We start from the raw sequence: 24,921 nt of genomic DNA, 5'->3' as shown, positions 1-24,921 counted from the left end.
ACATACATATATATATATATTTATACATATATATAAACGTCACATATATATCATAAAATTAATTTATTTTCTGGACAAAGAGACATGAAATTCTAATGTACATTATATCAGAATATTGCTAATACTAAATTTCTTATTTATAGTGATTTAAAAGATATAAATTCTCACATGATACACAGGAATTTGTAATAATTCGTGCTAGTAAATACTAGCATTAAAAGATAATGTATACATACAATGTACACATTTAATTTTCATATATATTGAATAGTATTTTTCTCTTCTGTACATACGGGTTTTTCTTTTTTTTTCCTCTTTTTTTTTTTTAATTCGTGTTGCATATAATGTGGAATATATTTTTGTATTATTGTTATTATTTTTTTTATTTTTTATTTTTATTCATTTAGGTCGCTAAGCCTATATACGATCAGGTAAATAAATTGCTTTTCTACTATAAAATATCTTGCTTTGCATATTGCCCCCATTATTTTTCTTTTTCAATCGCTGTTATACACAATATATATATATATATTGAATATATACATATAATTTCATATATAGAATGTGAAAATCAGAGGAAGAATGTGCTATAACGAAGAATATATATATACATATACATATACATATATATATATATATATATATATATATATATATATATATATATATATATATATATATATATAAACGACGAACTTTTACAATATTTACATTTCTTATATACTAATTTCCAACAGTAAATAACGTCATATTATCAGTATGATAGCCGTGGACTATTATTTTAAAACAATAGCGTGTAATGCATCTGTTATGTGCGATTAAATTATTATATACATATATATACATACATATATATATATATATATATATATATGCATATGTATATCGGAAATACAGTCCATAGAATGTTGTACTTTGAAACAGTTAAATATGCTTCCTCATTTATTTTATTTATTTTGTTATTTTGTTTTTCGTTTCGTTTTTTTCTTTTCTCTAAAAGATAGTCCACATACTCTTTTTCTCTAATACATACACAACAAACATTTCGTCGATAAAATTCTTGTTTTAAGAATAAAATTTTTCTTATTGTAATACTGTATACTAATTATAATGATTGATATATAAACATAATAATGAAATGTGCTCCTTGCAATTCGCGAGAAAAAGAGTTATTGATAACATAACATACTGCATAATAAGAACTAATTTTACATATAATTCACTTTTTTCTGTCTATATATTTATAAAGTGATGTGTACATACATATACATATAATAAAAATTATAGTAAGTCAATAAAATCATAGTCTTTAAAAGGAAACGAAAAATTATGCTTATATATATTTGTGAAGGGGCACACGCAGATACGTACATTAACACATATACGCACACACATTGATACACACACACACACACACACACACACAACATGGAAAAAGAAGTCACTGGTTTACTCGTTCTATAAATGATGACACAATAAATGTCTTCTTTTATATATATGAATAATGTGTATATGTCGAAAAGAGAGAAAAAATAAAGCTAATCGTATAGAACACGTTTACGTTCAAGCGGAGGCAGAGAACGAATGAAGAAGATATTAGGAATGAACAAAGTGTGTGTCTCGCATACATATTTCATCAAAATATCAGCAAGAGTGGTTCCATTTCATTTCGTCTAAGTCATCGTCAAATCAAATACTTTAGAAATCAGTTCTAATAAACCTATATAGAATATACTATATAGATACATATATAGATATACATACATATATATATATATATGTAACAAACAAAATTTTTTTTTTAAATTATTCTATCTTAGGTGGCATATAGTTAATCGATTCTACTAACGAAACAAATCTAAAAGATATACAATGTATATATGTATATATGTATATATATATATATATATATATATATATATATATATATATATATTGTTTCAGTCACGTTGTGTAAGTAAATTGGCAGGAGCATTTTTCATCAACTATACACTACATTTGTAACCATGAAACCTATTATTTTTTTTTTTTTTATATACGTTTCTTCTGGTATATAATTATACATACATACATACATACGTACGTACATCATACATATATATGTGTGTATATATATATATATACATACACACATACGCAAACATGCGCACGCACACGCACACACACACATATATATACACACAAAATACTTGAAAGTAATTTATATTTATATAGAGAAAAAAACGCGCGAGTTTTGCATTATAATTTCTTACAAAATACATATGCAAATTCTCGAAAGTGTGCTCTTTTTATTTTTTATTGTTATTATTATTATTATTATTATTGTTGTTATTATTATTATTATTATTGTTATTATTTTTTCTTTTTTTTTAACTTTTTTTTTGTTTAGAAATTATATTATGTACACACGCACTACTTTCTAATTGAACTCTAACGCCGCTTTTTCTCGGAAGAATTTCATCTTCGATTATTTCCTTTTATTTATTTTATTTTTTATTATTTTATTATTTTTTTCTTTTTTTAATATCTATCTATATATATATATATATTTATTTTTTTCTTTTCTTTTCTTTTATTGTTATTTAATTTATTACCTTGTCGTTGATCAATTTTACACGTCCTTACTAATTGTAAATTTTTTTGTATATTCTTTTCCACTCCCTTAAACTATAGCTTCGAAAAATGACGATCATCGTGTTTCGGTTTCTTTCTCGAAAATCCAAAAATAAATATTGCAACCATATTTTGCATTTTTATCCCCTCTCCCACTTTTTTTACTTTTTATTATATTTCTTTTTTTTTTTTTTTTATTGATAAAAGAGATTTCGTATTCTCTCTGATACACATACATACATACATACATGCATACATATGTGTATATACATATATATATATACACACATATATATATTCTTATTTATTTATTTATTTATTTATTTGTTATATAGTAGTCACGATAATAGTCATCGTTCCAGAGAAGACAAGGTAATTAACCTTCAGTCAATATCTCCATTAACAATCGTTTTAGGCTATCCAAACCGGTAAGAAAACCACAGTCAGGACCTTGGTGTATCATCGAGCTTGAATTACATGCCAAAGCTAAACTGCTCCGTCCAAAGGTGGTATGGGCAAAGTCTATTATTCTTACATCTACCATCGCATCTTGCACGGAGGTCGTTGTTTGTTCAGTTTTTACACGGAATCTTTTCGAAATGCCGCTTGGCTTCAACTCATCTTGATCCTGTTCTACGTCGTCGTAAGAACGCAAACGATGTTTGTGCCTGTTACGTTTCAATGCGCATTCACTTCTAATATCAATGTCAGAACTGGTGTCTTCCGAATTGGCGGCTATGTGTTGACCAAAACAATAATCTTCACCGCTGCTACTACTATACAACATCCAATTGTCATATGACGGAGATTGAACTACTGTATTGATCAAACTTGGTGGTGGATCCATAAAAACGGTTTCCTCGTTAACCGGATAAAACGCTGTTGTATTTTTAGCACCCCTGGCAGCAGCCTCACCAAAACCACGGTGCAATGCTGCTTGGCTTACTTCCTCATGCGCTAAAAGATTATAGTCCGTTGAATTATTGCTCGTATCTGCGTCGTAACACGTATCCGAACCACCAGGTGTATTTTCCATGAAACTCAAGTCATTCGATTCCTCTTCGACTCTAAGGGATGTTGCATGTCTGTGCGTTGTGAATTCCTCTATCTGATATCCTTCGTACACTATAAGCAACGAACTGAAAAATTTTTAGCACACGTTATCATTTTTGTCTCTCACTCTATATCTCTCTCTATCTGCATTTTATTATTATTACTATTATTATTATTATTATTATTATTATTATTATTATTATTATTATTATTATTATTATTATTATTATTTTATTTAGCCGATCTATCGTCTATCTCGATTTTTTTTCTTTTTCTTTTTTTTAATTTCTTTTTTTTAAGTGATCTCAAACTATTACAGGTATGAACATGTTCGACATATTTTTTTTTTTCACGAACGAACTGATCGTTAATCTTTTTTTTTTTTCTTTTTCTTTTCTTATCATGTATAGATTGTAAAAAATACGCATAAAGTAAGAAAAATATCTTTAACTTCGAACAATATTTATAGAGTAAATAATGTTTTGCCTTTGTTAACTTTCTTTTCTTTTCTTTTCTTGAAAAATCAAATCTAATCATAAATATGTGTAAAGTACAAACATGTTTGATACATGTTCATGCCAGATAAGATAGATTGCTTATTCGTTTGTTTTATATATTAATTTCATTTTTTTTTATAAATATAAGCGACATATTGTGTATATATATATATATATATATATATATATATATATATATAAAGCAAACATTTATAATAACATTGTGAAAACATCAAAATATAATAATGCATGTAGTGCTTTTAAAATCAATGATGTCATGAGATGACGACAAACACGACGATGACGATGACGATGACGATGATCGAGGATTCGTTGTGAAAATAGATTTAAAAAAAATGTAAATTTCTTACACATCATGCATTTGTAATTTTTCTTTTTTTTTTTTTCTATAAACAAATTATTGATACGTAATATCTTTCGAAAAGATGAATATATCGAATGCGTTTATAATGTGTCAAAGACTCAACAAGAAAAAAAAAATAAAATAAAATAAAATATAAACGAGTTCATGCGAGATTAAATAATGCCAAAGGACGACATCTGACATTCTACTAGATAAAAAAAAAAAAGAGAGAGAAAATGATCGATAATTAAACGACCCATTTAGAAGGTTCACTTAACTTTCTTATATTATCTCTATATACTAACTCATATTATTGAAACATAAGTACATAAAATTCGATCATATATATATTTTTTTTATTAAGTGCATATATATATACACATACATATACAATTAATATTGTTATACGATATATCATAATTATTATCATTAATGATTTTAAATATTCCCTCAATTGTCTGTATATCGATCGACAATTCGAACATCGATTATACATACGATCACGAACGAAAATATCGATATAAATTTTCTCATATTGTACAAATCATTTATTCAAATATTATTCATTTACAGCAGCGTATATATACATACGTATATCGAATTTCATGTATCAATCTATTTCAACAAAAAAAAAAAGAAAGAAAGAAAGAAAAAGAAAAAAGAAATATAAGATGTTATACATGAAAAAAAGAATATAGGATGTCGATAATTTCTTTCCTCTCGACTGATTCACGTCGTGTATATATCGATAAAAAATGATGACGTAGTAGAGAGGTTAAGAGCAATGACTAATCGATGTCATCACTTATAAAGTATCGTTCGATTGAAAGTTAATTGCGATTAGCGATAAGTCGATATATATATATATATATATATATACATGTAGGTGTGTATATATATATATCTATGTATTACGTATAATCGACGTATAATCGACGTATAATCGACGTAAATTAAATACGTCATCATACGCACGTCTCAAACGTTATATGAGAAAACAAAATTAGAAAATAATTTTTCAAATTAAAAAAAGAAAAAAAAAAGAATGAATAAAAAAAATATTAACAAAATAAAAACAGGTCCACTCGTAATATGTTGTTCAAAGTATATTTTATTTCTCTTTTTGTTGTCTTTTTCATTGTCGAAAGGGGGTTGAAGAAGAAGAAAAGAAAAAAAAAAAGATAAGTAATATTGCTTATTCACCACAACAACACCAAACAACAGTAACAACAACAACAACAACAACAAAAACAATAACAACATCAACAATACCGAAATAATTATACATTCAAGATGGAATTTAATGATTAAAACTAAACATGCCTTTTTTTAACTTTAAAAATATGTATTGAGGTAATAATTTGACAAAATAACAAGTTCGTTTCTATACAATTTTTATGTGCTAAGAAACGAGACTTGTTGTATGTGTGTGTGTTCATATAAAAATGATTTATGCGTTTTTTAAATAATTATGCGTTATTTAAATAACGTATGTATCAGAGGAAACGTGTTTGAACCATAAATATATAAAAAAAAAATAAAAAAATAAAAAGATAATAATAAAATATAAATAAATAGAGAAAAAAGAGCATTCTTATGTGTTTGTCTTTACATTCGTCACGATTATGTTAAGATCACAATCTCAAATGTCCAAACAAATCAAAGACTAATCATAAATTCTATCCTGTATGTACATATGCAATAAAATTAGGTTAAATAAGCGGTTATCTATATAACAGATACTATTTCTATTCCTTAAATACAATGTTGATTTAAGAAAAGAAAGAAAGAAAGAAAAAAAAAGAAGAAAGAAAAGAAAAAAAGGAAAGAAAAGTAGCGAGCGTGTTAAAGCACATTAATGAATTCAAACGAGATGAAAAGTAAGAAAAGCGAATCAAAAGTAAATAGTAATAATAATGAACAAAGAAAAAGAAAATGAAATGCTATTTAAGCAAAGCAGAGATTATCGATAAAAGCAGATTGTGATCTTGTATCGTTCGACTTAAGGTCAAACTAGGCTTTTTTCGTTTTTTATATATTAAATTTTATATACGAACACAGAATTTAAAGAGTACTCGTCCTTATATAAATTAAAAAAGAAAAATCTATTTTTTACAATTGACAGCGTTAAAAATATTTGTAATAATCTATATTACTTATTTATGTATCTACCCATCTAATTAAAAATATCTAATCTGTATAAAACCCAAATTTATTTCGTAATTTGTAACAATAATAAATTTTAAATATTCTCTTCGTAGATTTGTTTCTCTCTTCCTTTTCACAATTTTTTTTTTCTTTTTCTTTCAAGAGCCACGATTCCACAAAACTACTAGATGCCATATGCGCAATACGATTTAACGATTTATGACATCATCATGATATGTGGTTCCCATTTACCTTCGAAGAGAACTAATTTATGTATGTAACACGCTATACGCGCTCACAGACTACACACGCGCGCGAACAAATATATGCATGTTATCGCGTTTAAATGGATTCACGCCGTGTTAACGGAGCTCGTGACTCTTTGAAAATAAACAAATTGTTAAATTATTTTGTTTCACGTGTTATTAAACATTCATGATATATCAGACGAATATCTTTATCTATATTTATTTCTGTTTTGTCACGATATATATCAAAAAATTTTTCTTTATTCTAAAACAATGTCCTATTTATTAATCTGTTAATTATCTAATTACTTTTCGATTAAGAATATTATATAAATTATTATTATCATACAATGTGATATTGTTATACAATTTAATAATACAAACGTAATAAAACGCAATTGTATGATTAAACAAATAAATACTATAATAATAATGATAATAGTAATAATAATAATAATAATAACAATAACAATAATAATAATAATAATATTAATAACAACAACAATAACAATAATAATAACAATAACAGTAATAACAACAACAACAATAATAATAATAATTATCATGATGATGAAAAAAGAACGATCCAGTAGCATAATATTTTAAAAGATACAATGAGAAAAGAGAAAGAAACACCATGTTTGCACATTTATTAACGATCATAATTAAAAACCTCTCTTATGAAAAAAAAAAGCTGCCTATATAGTACTTTCCATACAATCAACAAGCTTAATTAGCCTTAACTCTGATTCTTTTTGCGAAACGATTGAAGGTTCGTTTATGACAAAGAAAGAACACACACACGCACAATCAAAAAGAGAGAGAAAGTAAAAGAGTAAAAGAGAAAGAGAAAGAGAGATAGACAGAAAAGAGAGAGAGAGAGAGAGAGAGAGAGAGAGAGAGAGAGAGAGGAGAGAGAGAGAGAGAGAGAGAGAGGTTATGTCAAGAGTCATAAGATGGAAAATTACTCGATAAAAAATGAGACACGTGCAAACTTGAGTATCGCTATTAAATGATAAAAACTACGCATATTATATTCCAGAAGCTACCTTGAAATATATCTGTGTGTGTATATGTGAGTGTGCGTGTGATTGTATACCTTTCGAATAATAAATAACATAAAAAATATTCTTGTCACGTTCTTTCTTAAAAGAATCCGAAAAATGTCGGATATTTAAATTTAAATATGAAACCTTTGTTTACATACACACATACATAAATACTCTCGTTCATGTCGATTAAATCCCTCATTTGTTATGAATCTTAACAAACTTACAAAAAAAATATTCAGAATTTTTTTTCCTCGAATACAATTTTTCTTCTGTTTCGGATCCGTCTTTAAACCATAAAATATTTACAATTTCTTTTTCACTAAATATATATATATATATTTGTCAATACCTTTTTTTTTGTACTTTCTTATTTCTCTTTTTTTTTCTTTTTGGTACACTTCAATTTAAAATTTTATCCGACTACGTATCAAATCGACCCCAATGCGCTTTTTTAAGGTTAACCTCAAAAATAGAGACATATATCTTCTGTAAATTTATAAATAAAACAGCACGTGGAGAAACCATGTACTGCGAGTTAAAAAACACACACGAGAATTTTTCTCTTAGAATGATTGCGTCGTTCTTATTCCAATGATTAATACGTACAACAAATTCACATACGTGTTATATTCCAAGAAAGAGTTAGAGATTAGAGTATAATCGTAAAAAAAAATATATATATATCGATTTATCGATTTTTTTCATATATTACTTCACAATTTCCTCGAAAATCTTATCTTGCACATCCCTTTTTTATATTTTCGTTTTGCTTTCATCTCACATAATATAGTTTCATACTTTTTAAATCAAATTTATCATCGATAAAAATCACTTATATAAATACTAATTTTGATTTCTTTGTGTGTGTGTATGTGTCTATTTAATATATTTTAATCATTTTTATTTTATCTATTTTCTTCATTCGTTTTCTATGAAAAAAACATACGATAAACTATTCTCTTCGATTAAATATTGTACTACCTATATATTTGCGATTTTATGTATATGTATTATTGAGTTTCATATAGAGAAATTGATTATAGAAAAACGATAGTGTCAAAGAAGAAGAGAAGGTGTTAATAGAACAACGGAAAAAACAGTTTCATTCTCTATGAAATCATACTTTGTTTTGCATGAAAACCAATCACTGTTTTAGGAAGAACGGATAACAAAGCAGACTTTCGCATATATACATACATATACATATGTTTTAATAAAAGCGTTCTATCTCTCTCTTTCCCTCTTTCTCTCTCTCTCTCTTTCTCTTTGTTTCTCATCGTTCATGCGATAGAATCTAAAATAGTGGATCTATCGGACAAGGCAGTCATTCGTGATGATAAACTATATATATTGTATATATTGAAACTATGTATGTATGTATGTGTGTATATATATATATGTGTATGTACAAAAAAGTATTGCCTCAATTTTTATCAACGAAATTTCCAACATGACCGATATTTCCACAGAATTCTAATCAAGTCAATACATATATGTATATGTATATATATATATATATGTATATATTTTTGTTTGAGTTGGCCAATAAGTAATATTAAGATTTATAGTATTTTATATTTAAATAAATAATATTAATATTTTTTCTATTAAATATTGTTAGTATTTTATATTTAAATAAACAACACTATGGTATTTCCTATTGTTACATTAGTTATTGGCCAATTCAATATATACATATATAAATAAATGTTTCATGAAATAAGCGATGTATTCGTCTAGTAGCTCGCAGAATAGTGATTATTATAATGAACAATACGAGGATCTTACTAATTCTACTTGGAGAGAGAAAAAAAATGCACGAAAAAATTTTCAGAATGTGTTCTCTCATTAAAATTAAGAAAAGAAATGAAACAGAATTATTATAATTCTTTTAACACATTACAGACAGATCACGAGATATCTGCTATAAATTTTTTGAATTATTTGATATGACAGTGAACATTTGACCCACAAGAATGTTTTATTCAAAAAAAAAAAAAAAAAATCACTTGCTATCCGAACCACATTTAAATCTACAAATTATTAGTACTACTTAAAAAGTTATTTAAGCATACATATATAAATAATATAAGAAGCATAATAATAATAACAACAATAATAACAATAACAACAACAACAATAATAATAATCATAATAATAACAACAATAATAATAATAATAACAATAACAATAATAATAATAATAATAATAATAAGGAAAATGTCTGTCCTGCAATGTGTTAAAAAAAGAAAAAAGAAAATACAAAGGGGGTATGATTAAAACTTAACTCTTATTGTTAGTTATTTCATTGATCCTTCGTTTATACAACGTTGAACGGAGTTATTATTGTGTAAATAACTATGTGACAATGAACTTGTATGCTTGAACATCTCCCTTCATCTCTCTCTCTCTCTCTCTCTCTCTCTCTTTCGCTCTATGTCTCTTATTCACTCTTGCTTATCTTCATGCATCGTTTGCTACACATGCGATACAATCATCGAGGCTCTCGAGTTCTAGTAATTAAACGACAAAAGATCTCTCGATCGTTAACACGTTCCGCTTACTCTATTTACGATCGATTAAATATCGAATAATGTTATAGATAAGATATATAAAATATATAACAACTCTATCTCACTCTCTTTTTCTCTCATGATGATGAGAATACAAGGTGGTGGCATTAATGCACGAATAAACGATTCACCCTTATAATTAGATAATGCAAGAGCAACTTCTGACATTTTACTGTAATTATTCACCGAGTGATTCATTGGACGGCTTAAATTATTTATACGGGCTCTACACGGGAAAATTGATATAGATATATGTTATGTATGTATAGACAGGTCAGTTGCACCCAAGAATAGTCGCTAAGCCTTTTCATAAGGTAAACGTGCCGTGTGAATTTCATCGAGCATGGAGGAATTCAATTTTTCTTTTTTATTTCAATTTTTTATTTTCATTTCCATCGTGGACAAATTTTTCGTGCATTTTCCAATCTCTTTCTTTTTACAGAGATTAAAAAATAGAAAACAAACAATATTTAAACATTTCCAATTGAGAGCTAGTGAATAATGAAGCAATAGTGCATTTATATTGTGAAATATCTCTTATTTAGTGATAATGAATGAATAAATGAATGAATAAATATTATTATTATTATTATCATTATTATTATTACTATTATTATAACTATTATTATTAATATAATGAAAAAAAAGAATCTCTTACCACGAGTAGAACCGATAGCTACTTTGCCTTTCGATAGCACGTCGCAATAGTTCTAATCGAGATATCACCCTTTCGATAACCAATGTTCGTAAACAAAAGCCATTGTGAAAGAATCGATATAAGGCAGCTTTAAAACCTTCCTCGTTTAATTCTCTGCCCCAATATTTGTCTCTTTTTATATAATGATCCGTATCAACTTGATATACCTAAAAGATACAACACACAGAGACACACACATATATATATAGATATATAATCTCTTTCGTTAATTTAATATAATAAAGATATCTATATATGTAGAATATAATCGAAAAGGATCTGAATGATTTTAAAAATCAATTATATTATTTTTTATTTTTTCTTTCATATTTTCATAAAACCACATGCTTGGAAAATTTTTTACGATCTGAAAAAAATATTTTGTATTTTTTTAAATATTTTATAAAAAATATATATATACAAATATATATATATTTCATAAAATATTTTTAATATATTATCAATATTAAATATCGATTTTTAATATCATCTAGGAACTTTAGATCCATCCTGTATAAACATCATTCGATATATCTCTCACGATCTTTTATAATCTTGTCTTTCTGATTTTTTCTTCTCTTTTTTTTGTTTGTTTAAATTTTCACAATATTACGTATTTACGTACAACAAAATTAAACTCAACCAACCTGCATTCCACATAATCGTACTCCCAAAGAAGCCGACGTACTGGCGGCACATTTTGCTATTTGTTTACTTCGCTTTTCTGCGCTGGCATCATCGCCATGTTGTCTGGTCCCCATTTTTAAATCGAGTATACACGGATGTTTATATTGAGAAGTAATATTCTCCAATAATAGGAAATCTGCTTGAAAAATGAACATTTCAAATTCGTCATCACGTCAAATAAATCATCAATTTATGCTTTATCTTATTTATATGATGAAGAAAAAGAAATCAATCGATCAATTATTTATCACTCTATCGATCGATCGATTGACAAATAAAAACAAAACGAAATAAAATAAAATATGATACAATAAAATGAAGTAAAAGAAAAGAAAAGAAAATATTATCAATAATGTTCGAATAATTTACATTCTCATTTAATTCATCGATCTCATCACAAACTAAATTCGACTATACAAGTCGGTAGTAGTTGTCTATAAGATATGATACAAAAATAGTAACGACCCAACCCCCTTCCCCTCCCCACCCCTCCGTTCACTATCTCTATCTATCTATCTATCTATCTCTTTCTCTCTCTCTCTCTTTCTTTCCCTCTCCTAAACTTTAAATGTCCCGCATTACTTCGCACTTTCGTATATCATTTTGAACCGATCGTAATTAATCGAACTTATGCAATAAGTATGCGGCTACAACATTCTTCGATCGTGTTATGATCTGATATATATACATATGCCAGGAATTACATAATAACAAACACATTGATCAATGAATTGTTTTTTTTTCTTTTTTTTTTGGTCTTTTTTTTTCTTTTTTTTTTGGTTGTTTCTTTTTTCTTTATCTAAGTATTTACGATAATAAAACACACATACACTGTCTGTTCGATGCGCTGTCCAAATGCATTTCTGGTTTTAATATATCGATAGTACTGTTTCTACGATGTATTCTCATCCTGAAAAAGAAAAAGAAATAGGAAGAGGAAGAAATATATTATTTGCATCTATTACGTGTCATTGGAGAAAATTATTATTATTATTTCTTTTTTTAATATTTAAATATCGAACCATGAATAAAAATGAGACAGAAATTTTTTTTCGTGATCGACAAAAATTTCTGACCAAATGAAACGAATCGCAATAAGTTTGACGAAGAAAAAAGAAATTTCTAGACTTCGTTAAAAATGTTTAAATATGATAAGATAAATGGTTACAATTTATACATACATACATACATATATATGTGTACATATATATACACATATGTACATATATATTCGTACATATATTAAATATTCGAGTTAGTTATATTCGATTGATGATTCGAATAGATGATTAAGCTGTCAGACGATATCTATATCAATTATTTCATTAATTGTAAAATCAAATTTCACATCGAGTTAAAATATATATAAAAAAAAAAGAATATATAAGTAATATATATCGGATAGTTAACGATTCAAACGATACGATTTTCAAATAGTTGATCCAGCTTTCTAGTATTTCTCTCTATATCTATCTCTATTTCTCGTTTTGTCTCTCTGAACGTTCTACGATGCACACAAATATGACATACTTGAACTTTGTCCAAAAATGAGTTTCATACGAATTTGACATATATTTATATTGTCGCATCATATATATATATATTTCCTCAATTATGTATAGCGACAGAAGATATCTAACGAATTAGAGGAAAATCACGCGGAATTTTAACACGCGTATAAATTATACTATATATTATATTATATAACAATTACATAATGTGAAAGAGTTATATTATTACTTATACATAATAGTATAATTATAATTAATTATACTATATAGATATAGTAGGATAATCCTATATTATATTTATATTTATTATAATAATATTTACGTTATTATTATTATATTATACTATATAATAATAATAATAATAATTTTACATATTATATACAGTATAATTATGATATTAGTTGTTATATTAGTTATTATTATACTATACTATACTTAGTGTACTAGTATTATAATTATACCAGAATAAATGAAATATATAGTCATTGTATTTATTTAATAAAAATATATTATACACGCTATTTTTTAATTTAGAATTTAAAATATTGTATCTCAAGTTCCGAATATATTTATTTCTTTTTTTTTTTCGATTACATATCATACTTGATATTATAAATAAAATATTATAGCTTTCACATTATTGTATTTAAATTTTTGTTTCAGGGAGAAAGAAGAAATTCGAACTTAAATAAAAAATTAAAATACTAACCTGAGTACATCATCGCGTTTCCTCTTAGTCGAACCCTTTCCTTGACGATTATTATCTTGTTCTCTAAAACTTGGACTGTACCGTTTATCTAATGTAACTTCACCGCTACTGGAGGCCTGCATTACACCTGAAACATCATCGTATTGATCAATTCTACGATTCTAATTGCCACAAAAGAAGAGAGAGAGAGAGAGAGAGAGAAAGAGAGAGAGAGAGAGAGAGAGAGAGAGAGAGAGAGACAGACAGAAAAAGAGAGAGAGAGAAATTTTTTATTTATGTCATTTTTTTGTGCTTCATTTTATTACATGAAAGTTTCTTTTCATTATATATATATATATATATATATATATATATATATATATATATATATATATATATATATATATACACATACATACATATATATATCAGCAATATGTTGTAGTTAATTTTTTTCGAAATTATGCAAAACTCAGATAAAATGCAAAGACAATCATTATACAAAATTATATATGTATATATGTATGTATATATAATATATGTATGGATGTGTGTATATATATATACATACATACATACATACATATACATATATACACACACCTTACTTTTTTATTTACGTTACTAATCTATAAAAAAGATATTGAGAAAAAAAGAGAAACAGAAAGATAGAGATAGATAGAGAGATAGAGAGAGAGAGAGAGAGAGAGAGAGAGAGAGAGAGAGAGAGAGAGAGAGAGAGAGAAAGAGAGAGAAAGAGAAAATCGTTGCATTTGTTATTTCGAAGCTGTTATCTTACATTATACGCGTTTACTTAAATCTAAGACACTTTTCTTATATGTAACAATAATCATAATAATAGTAATAATAACAATAATAATAATAATATATAATATAATATAATTATAACAATAATAAAGTTAATACGTGCACGTCCCCTTCAACGGGATGGTGCTGTTGTGGAAGTAGACAAATTTCGTATGATACGATTAAAAAGATAAAAAAAATTAAAAAATAAAAAATAAAGAAATACGAAGATAAAAAAAAAGATAAAAAGCAATTGAGGAAAATGATGGACGTTTGAAAAAAGATTTAAAAAAAAAAAAAAAGAATGAAATAAAATAAAATAAAATAAAAAAAATTCTAATTCTTTGTTGATGTCAAAATGATTAGAACAAATGTTTACTAAGAAGGTAGTGTCAAAAGTGAACAATCGATCGCTCTAGGAAATTACTATGGGTCTCGAATAACTATGTATAATGATTGCATAGATGATTTTGACTGTAATAAACGTATACGAAGAGAATCTCACAGGCAATATTATACTGGGATACGATCGAACTGTATAAAATGAAATCTTATTTTTTTTCTTTCTTTCTTTTTTTTTTTTTTCTTTAAATTTCTTTTGATTATTATTATTATTATATATGTATATATTTTTTCCGTTTATGTATTATTAATTTTTTTTTCGATCTTCAGATATCTAATATCACACGATGGATATATATTGATGATCAGCAACATAATACAAACCCCGAGCATTGGCCAAGGAGTAGCAAATGGAATTTGTTCAGGGCACTAGTGGGTCTGCAAGCAGGCCATGCCTCGATTCCCAGACACGTATCCTTGTGACTATTGGCTCTCGGGATACTTAAAAGAAAATGTTCTTTGCTAGACAATCATCAAACATATCGAAGTTGATGCATTCATTCTTTTTTTTTGTTTGTTTTTTTTTTTTGTTTTTTGTTTGTATACTCAAACTTGCGTTCCCTATCCGTTGATAATGCCGTGTCATTGTTCGCACAATATCCGGCTGAACATCCCCAACACAATTTTCATCTCCTAACCATCCGTTGTACAAAGGGACTGGCATCCTTAGACGTGTATACCTTACAAAACCGATGAATCTCTCTCTGGCTTCTGTAAGTGCACATAATCATGTATTGTGCAACACTTCTTTTTGCCCAAAATGGCATTTCGAAGCCAATCAATCAATTATTATATATATATATATATATATATATATATATATATATACACATACATTTGTGTAGAATAATGTATTATGTATATCATATAACAAAGGAATATTTTTATTTTTTATATATACGTATATATATATATGTATATATAAATGTGTATATATATATAAGTATATATGCATCTGACTTCTAACGCAGAAGATATAAGAGGGAAAAAAAAGAGAAAAAAAAACTGAGAAAATCAATTCTCTCATTTCTATATTGTATTTATTTGGTCGTATGTTTTTTTTCCTTCTTTTTATTGTCAAATCATAAAATCCAATAAATCAATGGTTCTTTTTCGGTATTATTAATTATACTATAAGGGATAGTAGAAAAGATTCAATGTTCTTATCAACGCACAAGTGGAACACAAAAAGTATAAATCAATATGGATGCATCGATATTTTCGAATGAATAGCATCAAAATAAAATCTATATTTTGATATTCTTTCTTTTTCTTTTTTTGATTGATTGATTTTTTGTTTATTTTTATCGTTGGTTAATAGAATCGGTTTGATTATATATTTAGATTTTGCTGATGATCGTAAGATACCTTTCTACGAATTCTAATCTATCATATCTTTTGCAATTCTGAAGAAGATTAAATGAGACGGATGCTATTTTTGTATCTGAGGTATGCTCGATCTAGATAAATTGCCTGTAGGATAAAAAATGATAAATTGCAGAATCTAATTCTTCCAAAAAGATACTTATTTAACTTTATTCTTTGTATTACACGTTCCTTGCAGTTAATACTGCAAATATATAATAACTTTTTTTTGTTAATTTCGTTTTATTAAAAATTCGACAAAAAATATTTAAAAAAATTTTAAAGATATCTTTTCACTTATATAATTAATAATAATTTTTATAAATTTCGTCTCATTAAAAATTCAAGAAAAGAGTATCTTTAAAATAATTTTTAAAATTTCATCTCGTACTAAGCTTTTCGCAACAAAAAAATATAAATAATGATAATGAAATTGTAAATTTTCAAGATCGATAGACATAGAAAAAAGAAAAAGAAAAAAAACAGAAAGAAAAAGAGAAAGGAAGAAAAAAGAAAAACAAAAAAGAAAGCTTAGCTACTTTTCGATATAATAAAACGAAGTTATCGTCCTTAAGTGAAAAGATGGAATGAAGATTCACCGATAAGACATGTAATGGTAAATATAGGACAGAGACGATATAAAACAAGAGACGCGCACGTATCATCGATTGTCCGATATAAGTATACGTCATTGGATGTCCTTCAAGCACTCATACTATGAAATACACATTCTACTAACAAAAGAGGTTTCTTTACGAGTGTATTGTTTCATCTCTCTCCCTACGTTTACAACGACGAAACTACTTTTTTTTTTTTTTGGAACTAACTACACAACATACAATAAACACATCGAGAAAAACGTTCGATTATTATAATTATATTCAATTTAAAAAATTCTGGAGAATAGAGGAAATTTTGTATATAAAAAAAAAAATTAAAGTAAAAGAGAAAAAAAAAGAAAAAAAGAATAACAAGGAAAAGAAGCTCCAGACAAAATACAGAGATATACACGAAAGTCTATACTTGGAAGAAATAAATATATAATATAAATATAGAAAAGACGATTTTACAAATAATCTTATCTCTTAACAGCTACAGAATAAAAAAAGAAAAAGAATTAAAATGTTAAGTGCTCCTTTACCGCTTAATCTTCGTAGGTTATCGAAATATTTTATTTTGATCTATCTATAACGATAATGAACGACGAGCATATATAAAAAGAAACGAAATCTCAATAAAAATAAAGAAATTAGTAATCCATCGAATTTTTCCACAGGTTAGACCAAAAATCATTTAAATCGATAATCCTTTTTCGAGAGATTTTTTGCGGATAAATTTTTTTTTTGTTCCTACTGTATAATATAAAAAAAAAATTGTAGACTAAAAAAAGAGGGAAATTTAAAATCAAAGGATCGTGACCTCTTTTGAAAGCAGGATAAAAGAGTCCTGTGTTATATATATATATATATATATATATATATATATATATAAAAGACGCTCATGGTCACGCCAGGTGGCACTGATAGTCACGCGCTCGCATTTCTAACCTCCTTTCCTTTCTTGCCATTCACCAGATTCCCTTTCCAAACTCTTACTACACACAACACACGCCCACACACGTACACGCGCGCGCACACAAAATTCCCATTGCTCATCTACTCGTAAGGTTGTTTTCAGTATTTCATAGTTAGAGAAGGACGCTACTACTGATCGTAAAATTTTAATATTAGGAGGAAAAAGTTTGTAAAAACGAAGAAAGGAAAAGAGAAACTAATAGACAAAATATAAAAGATAAAAATAAAAATATTGAATGGTAGGGTTCAATAAACCTGGTAGTTTCGATTGGGAATACATATGTACTACTACCAACTGAAGTAGAGACTACTATCGATCGAAAGAGAAGTCTCATTTACGAGACTGCGAAACATCTAATTTAGTCACACCGTGAATCTATTTATCTATCTATCTATGTATCTGTTCGTCTGTCTATCTATCTATCTATCTAACCATCTGTTCTTTTGTCTATCTATCTATCTATCTATCTATCTATCTATCTACCTGAACGTTAAATAGAACATGAAATTTCTACTCGGTCATTTGTACGAAATATTCCAAGTCTCGATTTTCTCGGTATCGTTAAAGCTAAAGTTCTCAGAATTATTATCGTTCTGGGATAAATGCCAGTAGTAGTAATTGAAGTGTTGCTGGAAATAGCTTAGCCACTTTACGCGCTTAAGGACGACTTATACTTAATACCTATAAGTATAATATTATTACCTTTTTACTTGATATACAAATGTATATATTATAATTGTGTTAAATGTTTAGAGTAACGTGGTTTAGAGTAACATAGATTTATACAAAAAAACACATAGCATGTTGCAAAGTTGTGAATATTGGTAAAAATTAAGTGGTCTCTCTCTCTCTCTCTCTCTCTTTCCTTTTCTCCATTTCTCTTTCTAAAATCGATATATGAGCACTTGAATAAGCAATTATTAAATTTACGTATTAATATTACAAAAGTGTAAAAGAAAAAGAGGAAAAAGGAAATGAAAAGATCTGTGAAAAAACTTGCGTTAAAAAAAAAGAAAAAAAAGAAAAAAAGGGAAGAAAATAGAAAAGAAAAGAAAAAGAACAAGAAAGAAAGGAACGAAAGAAAAATTTCAATGGAGAAATAGTACGAATAAAGCGAAATATTAATATCTTTCTACGCGTTATTTCGCGGTCAATAGGGTTGTCACTTCCGTGACTAAAAAGCGATTACAAAGGCGCAGAACTCTATACGCCGATTATATCATAACCATTTCCAAGAACGTACGATTAGGTTAGGTTAGATTTAACTGCGCGAACACTTTTTATCAAAAGCATTTAATAATTATTACCGTACTTTATTTCTAAGCATTAAATAATTTTCCATTTCTCTAGCAACTGTATTTATCTAAACAATTGTTCTTTGATGTTAATTTGGAAAAAAAAAAAGAAAAAGAAACGGACAAAAACGCAAAAAAAGAAAAACGAAGGTCACGTTACTTGAAATTTATATACTACGCCATATTATTTCTTCTCGATGCGTATTAGAACGATATTAGACAAAAAAAGAATGTTTTATTTAGAAACATATGCATATATGTATGTATGTACGTATATGCGATATCTGTCAAATGTGATCATCTTCGATACTTGCTCTATCGTATTTAAGGACCTTGCGCTTATTGTAAATAACAATGACGTGATTAATTTATATTCAGCGTAGGAAACATCCCAAGTATCAGCTAGATGATTCCTCACTCGCATAATTATTACTTACATTCCAAAAGTTGTTTATCAATAAACTGCGTGCATCAATACAAATCGTTTCATTCATGAATTATATGATTAATAAAGATCAATAAAATAAATGAATAATACAATTATAATCTCAATAAACTATCCTTCTAAATAAAAATGATTACTTTTCTCAATTATTCCGCGCAAACGTCATACTTGTTTTGTATAGAACTTGATCGATAAACAAACAAAGAGAGAGAGAGAGAGAGAGAGAGAGAGAGAGAGAGAGAGAGAGAGAGAGAGAGAGAGAGAGAGAGAGAAACAGGATGAGCCAAAAGTTCCTAAATGATTTTAAAAATCAATTATTCCATTTTTAAGTTAATATCTTCTTTTTCCTTTTCTTTTTTATTTTTTTCTTTTCAAATTGCAAAATTACAAGCCTAAAAACTTTTGGCATATCCTATAGTATAAACAATTCGTTATTAACGTAACAATTTTCCTAACTTAACTATTCTTTTTTCTTCTTTCCTTTCTTTTTTTGCCGTAGATCGTATAAATAAGATGAAAGAGTTACATAATATCACTAAGATTACGATTGTTAAACACGAAAGAATAACGTCGAGAATTTTGCATGTAGCACATATGTATGTATGTATGTATGTATGTATATATGTATACCATTAAAATTATAGATACAAGGGAATATTTGAACACCGTGCTTGTTAGCAGAAGAGGGTACTTCTTACCTTACTCGTCACGAATAAGAGTATATGTACCTTACGTACTAAACAAAAGCTTCGCGTGTGCCACGAATTCTTTTCTTTCTTTCTTTCTTTCTTTCTTTCTTTCTTTCTTTCTTTCTTTCTTTTTTTCTTTTTTTCCTTCCTTCTTTCTTCCTTTTCTCTTTTTTCTTTCTTTTTTAGCAAAGTAAAGAAGAAGAAAAAGAAAAAGAAATGATAATAATAACGACAATAATAATAACAATGATGACGATAATAATAATAATAATAATAATAATAATAATAATAATAATAATAATAATAATAATAATAAAATAATTTTTTCTTGTAAACACTCGATGAGGGTTGAAAAGGGAAAACTAAAGGTTTTTTTACAATGACGATGTGTTGTCACTATTAGAAAGTCATTGTGCATGGCCTCATGGGAATGTGAAAGTATGTACATACATATGTATGCATGTACGAATGGCATTTTTGTATAGTTCGTTCATTTTGAAAAAAAAAAGAAAAGAAGAAAAGAAAAAGAAAAAAAGAAACGAACGAACGAACGAACGAATAAACGAATAAACGAATGAACTCGACTGATCTAATCTCTTCGTTTTTCTACTCGAATAAATTTTCTCTTTTGATCGATCTATTGCAATACATTAAAGTATACATATGTACATATAATACGTCAACATTATAGATTGTAAATATTAAACAAGTTCCACGTGAAATCTGATGAAATACGTATATACATAATATATATGTATATATACACACGTTTATTAAATTTTGCCTATAACGCAAAAATATATGGAAATGTAAAAAGTAAAAGATAAAAGGAGAAATGAAAGAAAAATATATACAATAAATATGTATATGAGCATGTGTGTGTGCACACGTGGTATGCGTGTATGTGTGTGTACGCGTCTATTTAAAATACACTCCGTTGATAAAGTCTCCTCGTGTAGCAAGTGTAGCAAAGCTTTTATAATCAAGCCAATACGCAAAATGCACTTTGATCTTTATTCACTTGTTACAGATGTTACAGGAGCACCAAACGGGATCACTTTGTTTAATATCTCATTGAAAGAATAGCAAGTATAAATATATATATATATATATTTAAGATGGAAAATAATAGGCTGGAATCATCAAACAGTCCCATTCTACAACTGTGTCTACGCATGATAATGTTATCATTATAATCACGTTAAGCCTCGTACGATAATTCAAATTCCACGTAATAGATATGTATGTATTATATATACATATATATAGACAAACCTAATCAAATTAAAATGTTTGTTTTTGAGAATTTTTTAATTATTTTATTGTATGATTTCGCTATTTTAAAAAAGTTATATAATTTTTAAAAAATTATAAAAATATTTTCCCATTAACAAAACGACGTAGTTGAAACGTTATCAAGATTATTGTTAATAATAATATACGATATTATTATTTTAAAAAATATTATGAAATATTTTCTAATATAGCATATTATGACATATTAGAGATTATTGCTGATAATAATAATGCCGGATAGTTCGATAAAAATGATTAATTATATCGAAAGAGAGAAATGATCTTTCGTATTAATCTTAGAAAAAAATTTGGTCGATAACGTTTTTTTTTTTTTCCGGATAAAGTCAATCATAATAATAAGACGACCGAATTTTCTTATTGATCATCGTCGTTTTATTTGTCTAATCAACGTGATAATGGCAATGGAAAGAGAAAGAAAACGAACGCGACCCACATTTCACACGTATTTTTTCCTAGCTTTGTGATTATTACGCTCGCGACATTTTAATCTTCTTTTCAATTATTTTAATATTGAGTACAATGTGCAAATAATACTAAGTTCGAAGAAACAAAAGCTATGTGATATTGAAATTTAAAAAAAAAAAAAGAGACAAAAAATAGAAAAGAGGAAAGAAGACAATGAAAAATATAGACGAGCAAGCATTCCGCAATTTTATAATTAGATACAAATTTTGTTTAATCTTTGAATTTTCCTAACATTGACTTTTTCAAGCATTTATTATGGGACTTTTTTTTTTCTTTTTAAGTAGTTACTCTTTTATAATCATTTTACTAATCCATTTGTTTGGAATTATATAAATACAATTCCACATGTAAACTCATTTGATCATTTATCCATTTGTATTAATTATTCAAGTGATATTTATATTAATTACATTTTTTTTTTGAATTTGTATTAATTACACAGTGATTCTGTATATAAGCAATAAATATTCGCTTGTATTCTGACAAAATAATATATATAATTTATGACAAAGAACTGAAATATAACAAACAAATATATATATATATATATATATATATATATATATATATGATTTAAAAAAGAACATAAATGAGAAAGAAATATATTTATGTGTTCATACGCATGTCTCAGTAATATTTATAATAATTGTTAGTAATTTCTAATAATAATAAAAAATTCAAATAGAGAGAAATACATAGATATATGATATAGTATTCATGACAATAATTAATATGATGCATTTTATAATGATATACATGTGATCTTACCTTTGAATTTTGGGACAAACATTTGTATATCTTGTGGAATGTTTTGATAGAAGTCAAGTTCCCTGCAGTTCAATGGTTTACAAATTGTACTCTGGTTGAGAAGCAGCAGCCTTGTATGTCCACCAACCTAAGATATATGTATATACATATATATATATATATATATAAAATTTTTTACTGATCTGGTAATGCGATCAATAATTGATATATATATAAAAAAAAAAAATTGATCACAAAAAACTTCTCTTTCATAATTTATATAATTTCCTATCAATCGATTATAACCAAATTATTAGCAATATTAATAAAACTGTCATTTAAAGAACAAAGAACAAATCGATGAAAAAGGATATAATATTTGTAAATAAAAATATTAATCTATATATACAAACTATTTCTACTTTCTTCCTTTTTTCTTTACAATTTGACATATTCTATTAATTTTAATGTTGGTCTTATGAATTAAAAAATAAATAAATAAATAATAAAAACGCAGTATTTGGTAAGATAGAAAAAAAGAAAACGAAAATATATATATACATACACACGCACGCACGCACACATACACACACACACACACACACAATATATATTTAACTTTGTTGTCTTGAGAAAAGAAAAGAAAAGAAAAGAAAAGAAAAGAAAAGAAAAAAGAAAAGAATAGAAAAAAAAAGTAAATAACACTTGATCTGAGACCAGTAGTCTCAGATGGTACAAGAGATGTTTATTTTGATTAAGTTAGACGATAATGTAATCTCGTAGAGTAAATACAAACATTTCATATATTCAAACAAACTCAATGACATCTATGCATACGCCTTGTAAAAAAAAAGAAAGAAAGAAAGAAAGAAAGAAAGAAAGAGAAGTGAGAATGATGAAGTAAATAAGAAGAAAAAAAATGGTTGTATACCTGATTCTTGAGAGGATGCAACGCAACTTCTTCGTCATGATCCTGAAACGAGGAAGAGACTGGCGAAGCGCTGGTGCTATGGCACTGTGATTCAGTCTCTCCCATACCCCAAAGACCCGTCAAATATACCATGCCCGCGTACTCTTACAGGATGTCAATCCAATCTCTCAGTCACTTTTATTTATTGAATAATATATTTATTATTTTTGCAGAGAGAGAAAGAGAGAGAGAGAGAAAGAGAAATAGTGAATGATAAAGAAAGAGAGAGAGAGAGAGAGAGAGAGAGATAAACGAGAAAAATGAACTTTTATTTCAATAAGAAATTTCCTTCTCCCGTTTGTGTTCTCGATTCCCCTTGTGTTCTATGTGGTACAGTCTGAGAAAAACAGTTTTCACTTCCACGTCACAATCACTGTTACAATTTTAATGAACACTTTCTTTATTTTTATCTATTAATCAGAATCTATAAGACAGTATTATATCGGACGATATATTCTTTAGATTTAACAGGTCCTTCCTCGTCGTTTCTTTCTTACAAAATATTAACAATGATTGTAACGTACGCTGATCGCATCAGCTGTAAGTGGGTGGGGATGGCATACTGAAGAGAGAGAAACCGTGCTGCCAAGGATAAGGCAACAACGTGCAGCGCGCGATCCATTTCTCTGTAAACGCACTCTCAAATATTTACATTCTTATTGGCTGAATATTCTCGCGAATGTACGAGTATTGTCCAATCAACGCGCATGTCT

The 24,921-nt window shown here is 27.0% G+C and overlaps 1 protein-coding gene across 3 annotated transcripts; it reads right to left on the bottom strand.

The window, feature by feature from the left end:
* Positions 1-48: 48 nt before the first annotated feature.
* Positions 49-24,784, bottom strand: LOC127065244 (inositol hexakisphosphate kinase 1). Of its 3 annotated transcripts, XM_050997323.1 has the most exons (8): positions 24,170-24,191; positions 23,260-23,386; positions 15,665-16,051; positions 14,153-14,279; positions 12,763-12,842; positions 11,893-12,068; positions 11,207-11,412; positions 49-3,752 (listed from the first exon to the last, which is right to left on the bottom strand). In XM_050997323.1, exons 4-8 carry the CDS (start codon positions 14,272-14,274, stop codon positions 2,990-2,992), a joined length of 1,347 nt encoding a protein of 448 aa, XP_050853280.1. In that variant the 5' UTR covers positions 14,275-14,279; positions 15,665-16,051; positions 23,260-23,386; positions 24,170-24,191; the 3' UTR covers positions 49-2,989. The 3 variants fall into 3 exon arrangements, with proteins under 3 accessions (XP_050853280.1, XP_050853279.1, XP_050853281.1); XM_050997322.1 differs by lacking the exon at positions 15,665-16,051 and having other exon boundaries at positions 24,170-24,784; XM_050997324.1 differs by lacking the exon at positions 24,170-24,191 and having other exon boundaries at positions 15,665-15,781.
* Positions 24,785-24,921: the final 137 nt, after the last annotated feature.

The sequence above is a fragment of the Vespula vulgaris genome, chromosome 7 (assembly GCF_905475345.1).
Source record: "Vespula vulgaris chromosome 7, iyVesVulg1.1, whole genome shotgun sequence".
Classification (NCBI taxonomy): domain Eukaryota; kingdom Metazoa; phylum Arthropoda; class Insecta; order Hymenoptera; family Vespidae; genus Vespula; species Vespula vulgaris.
Note: the sequence above shows the minus strand (reverse complement) of the source record. Positions and strands in the feature narration are given on the sequence as shown.

Excerpts from the sequence above, each read along its gene's own strand:
- LOC127065244 (XM_050997322.1), bottom strand. The coding sequence starts at position 24,301 with ATGGTATATTTGACGGGTCTTTGGGGTATGGGAGAGACTGAATCACAG. Across the intron at positions 11,413-11,892 it reads TACGATTATGTGGAATGCAG|GTATATCAAGTTGATACGGA; the intron begins GTTGGTTGAGTT and ends TGTATCTTTTAG. Across the intron at positions 3,753-11,206 it reads AGCTATCGGTTCTACTCGTG|TTCGTTGCTTATAGTGTACG; the intron begins GTAAGAGATTCT and ends AAAATTTTTCAG.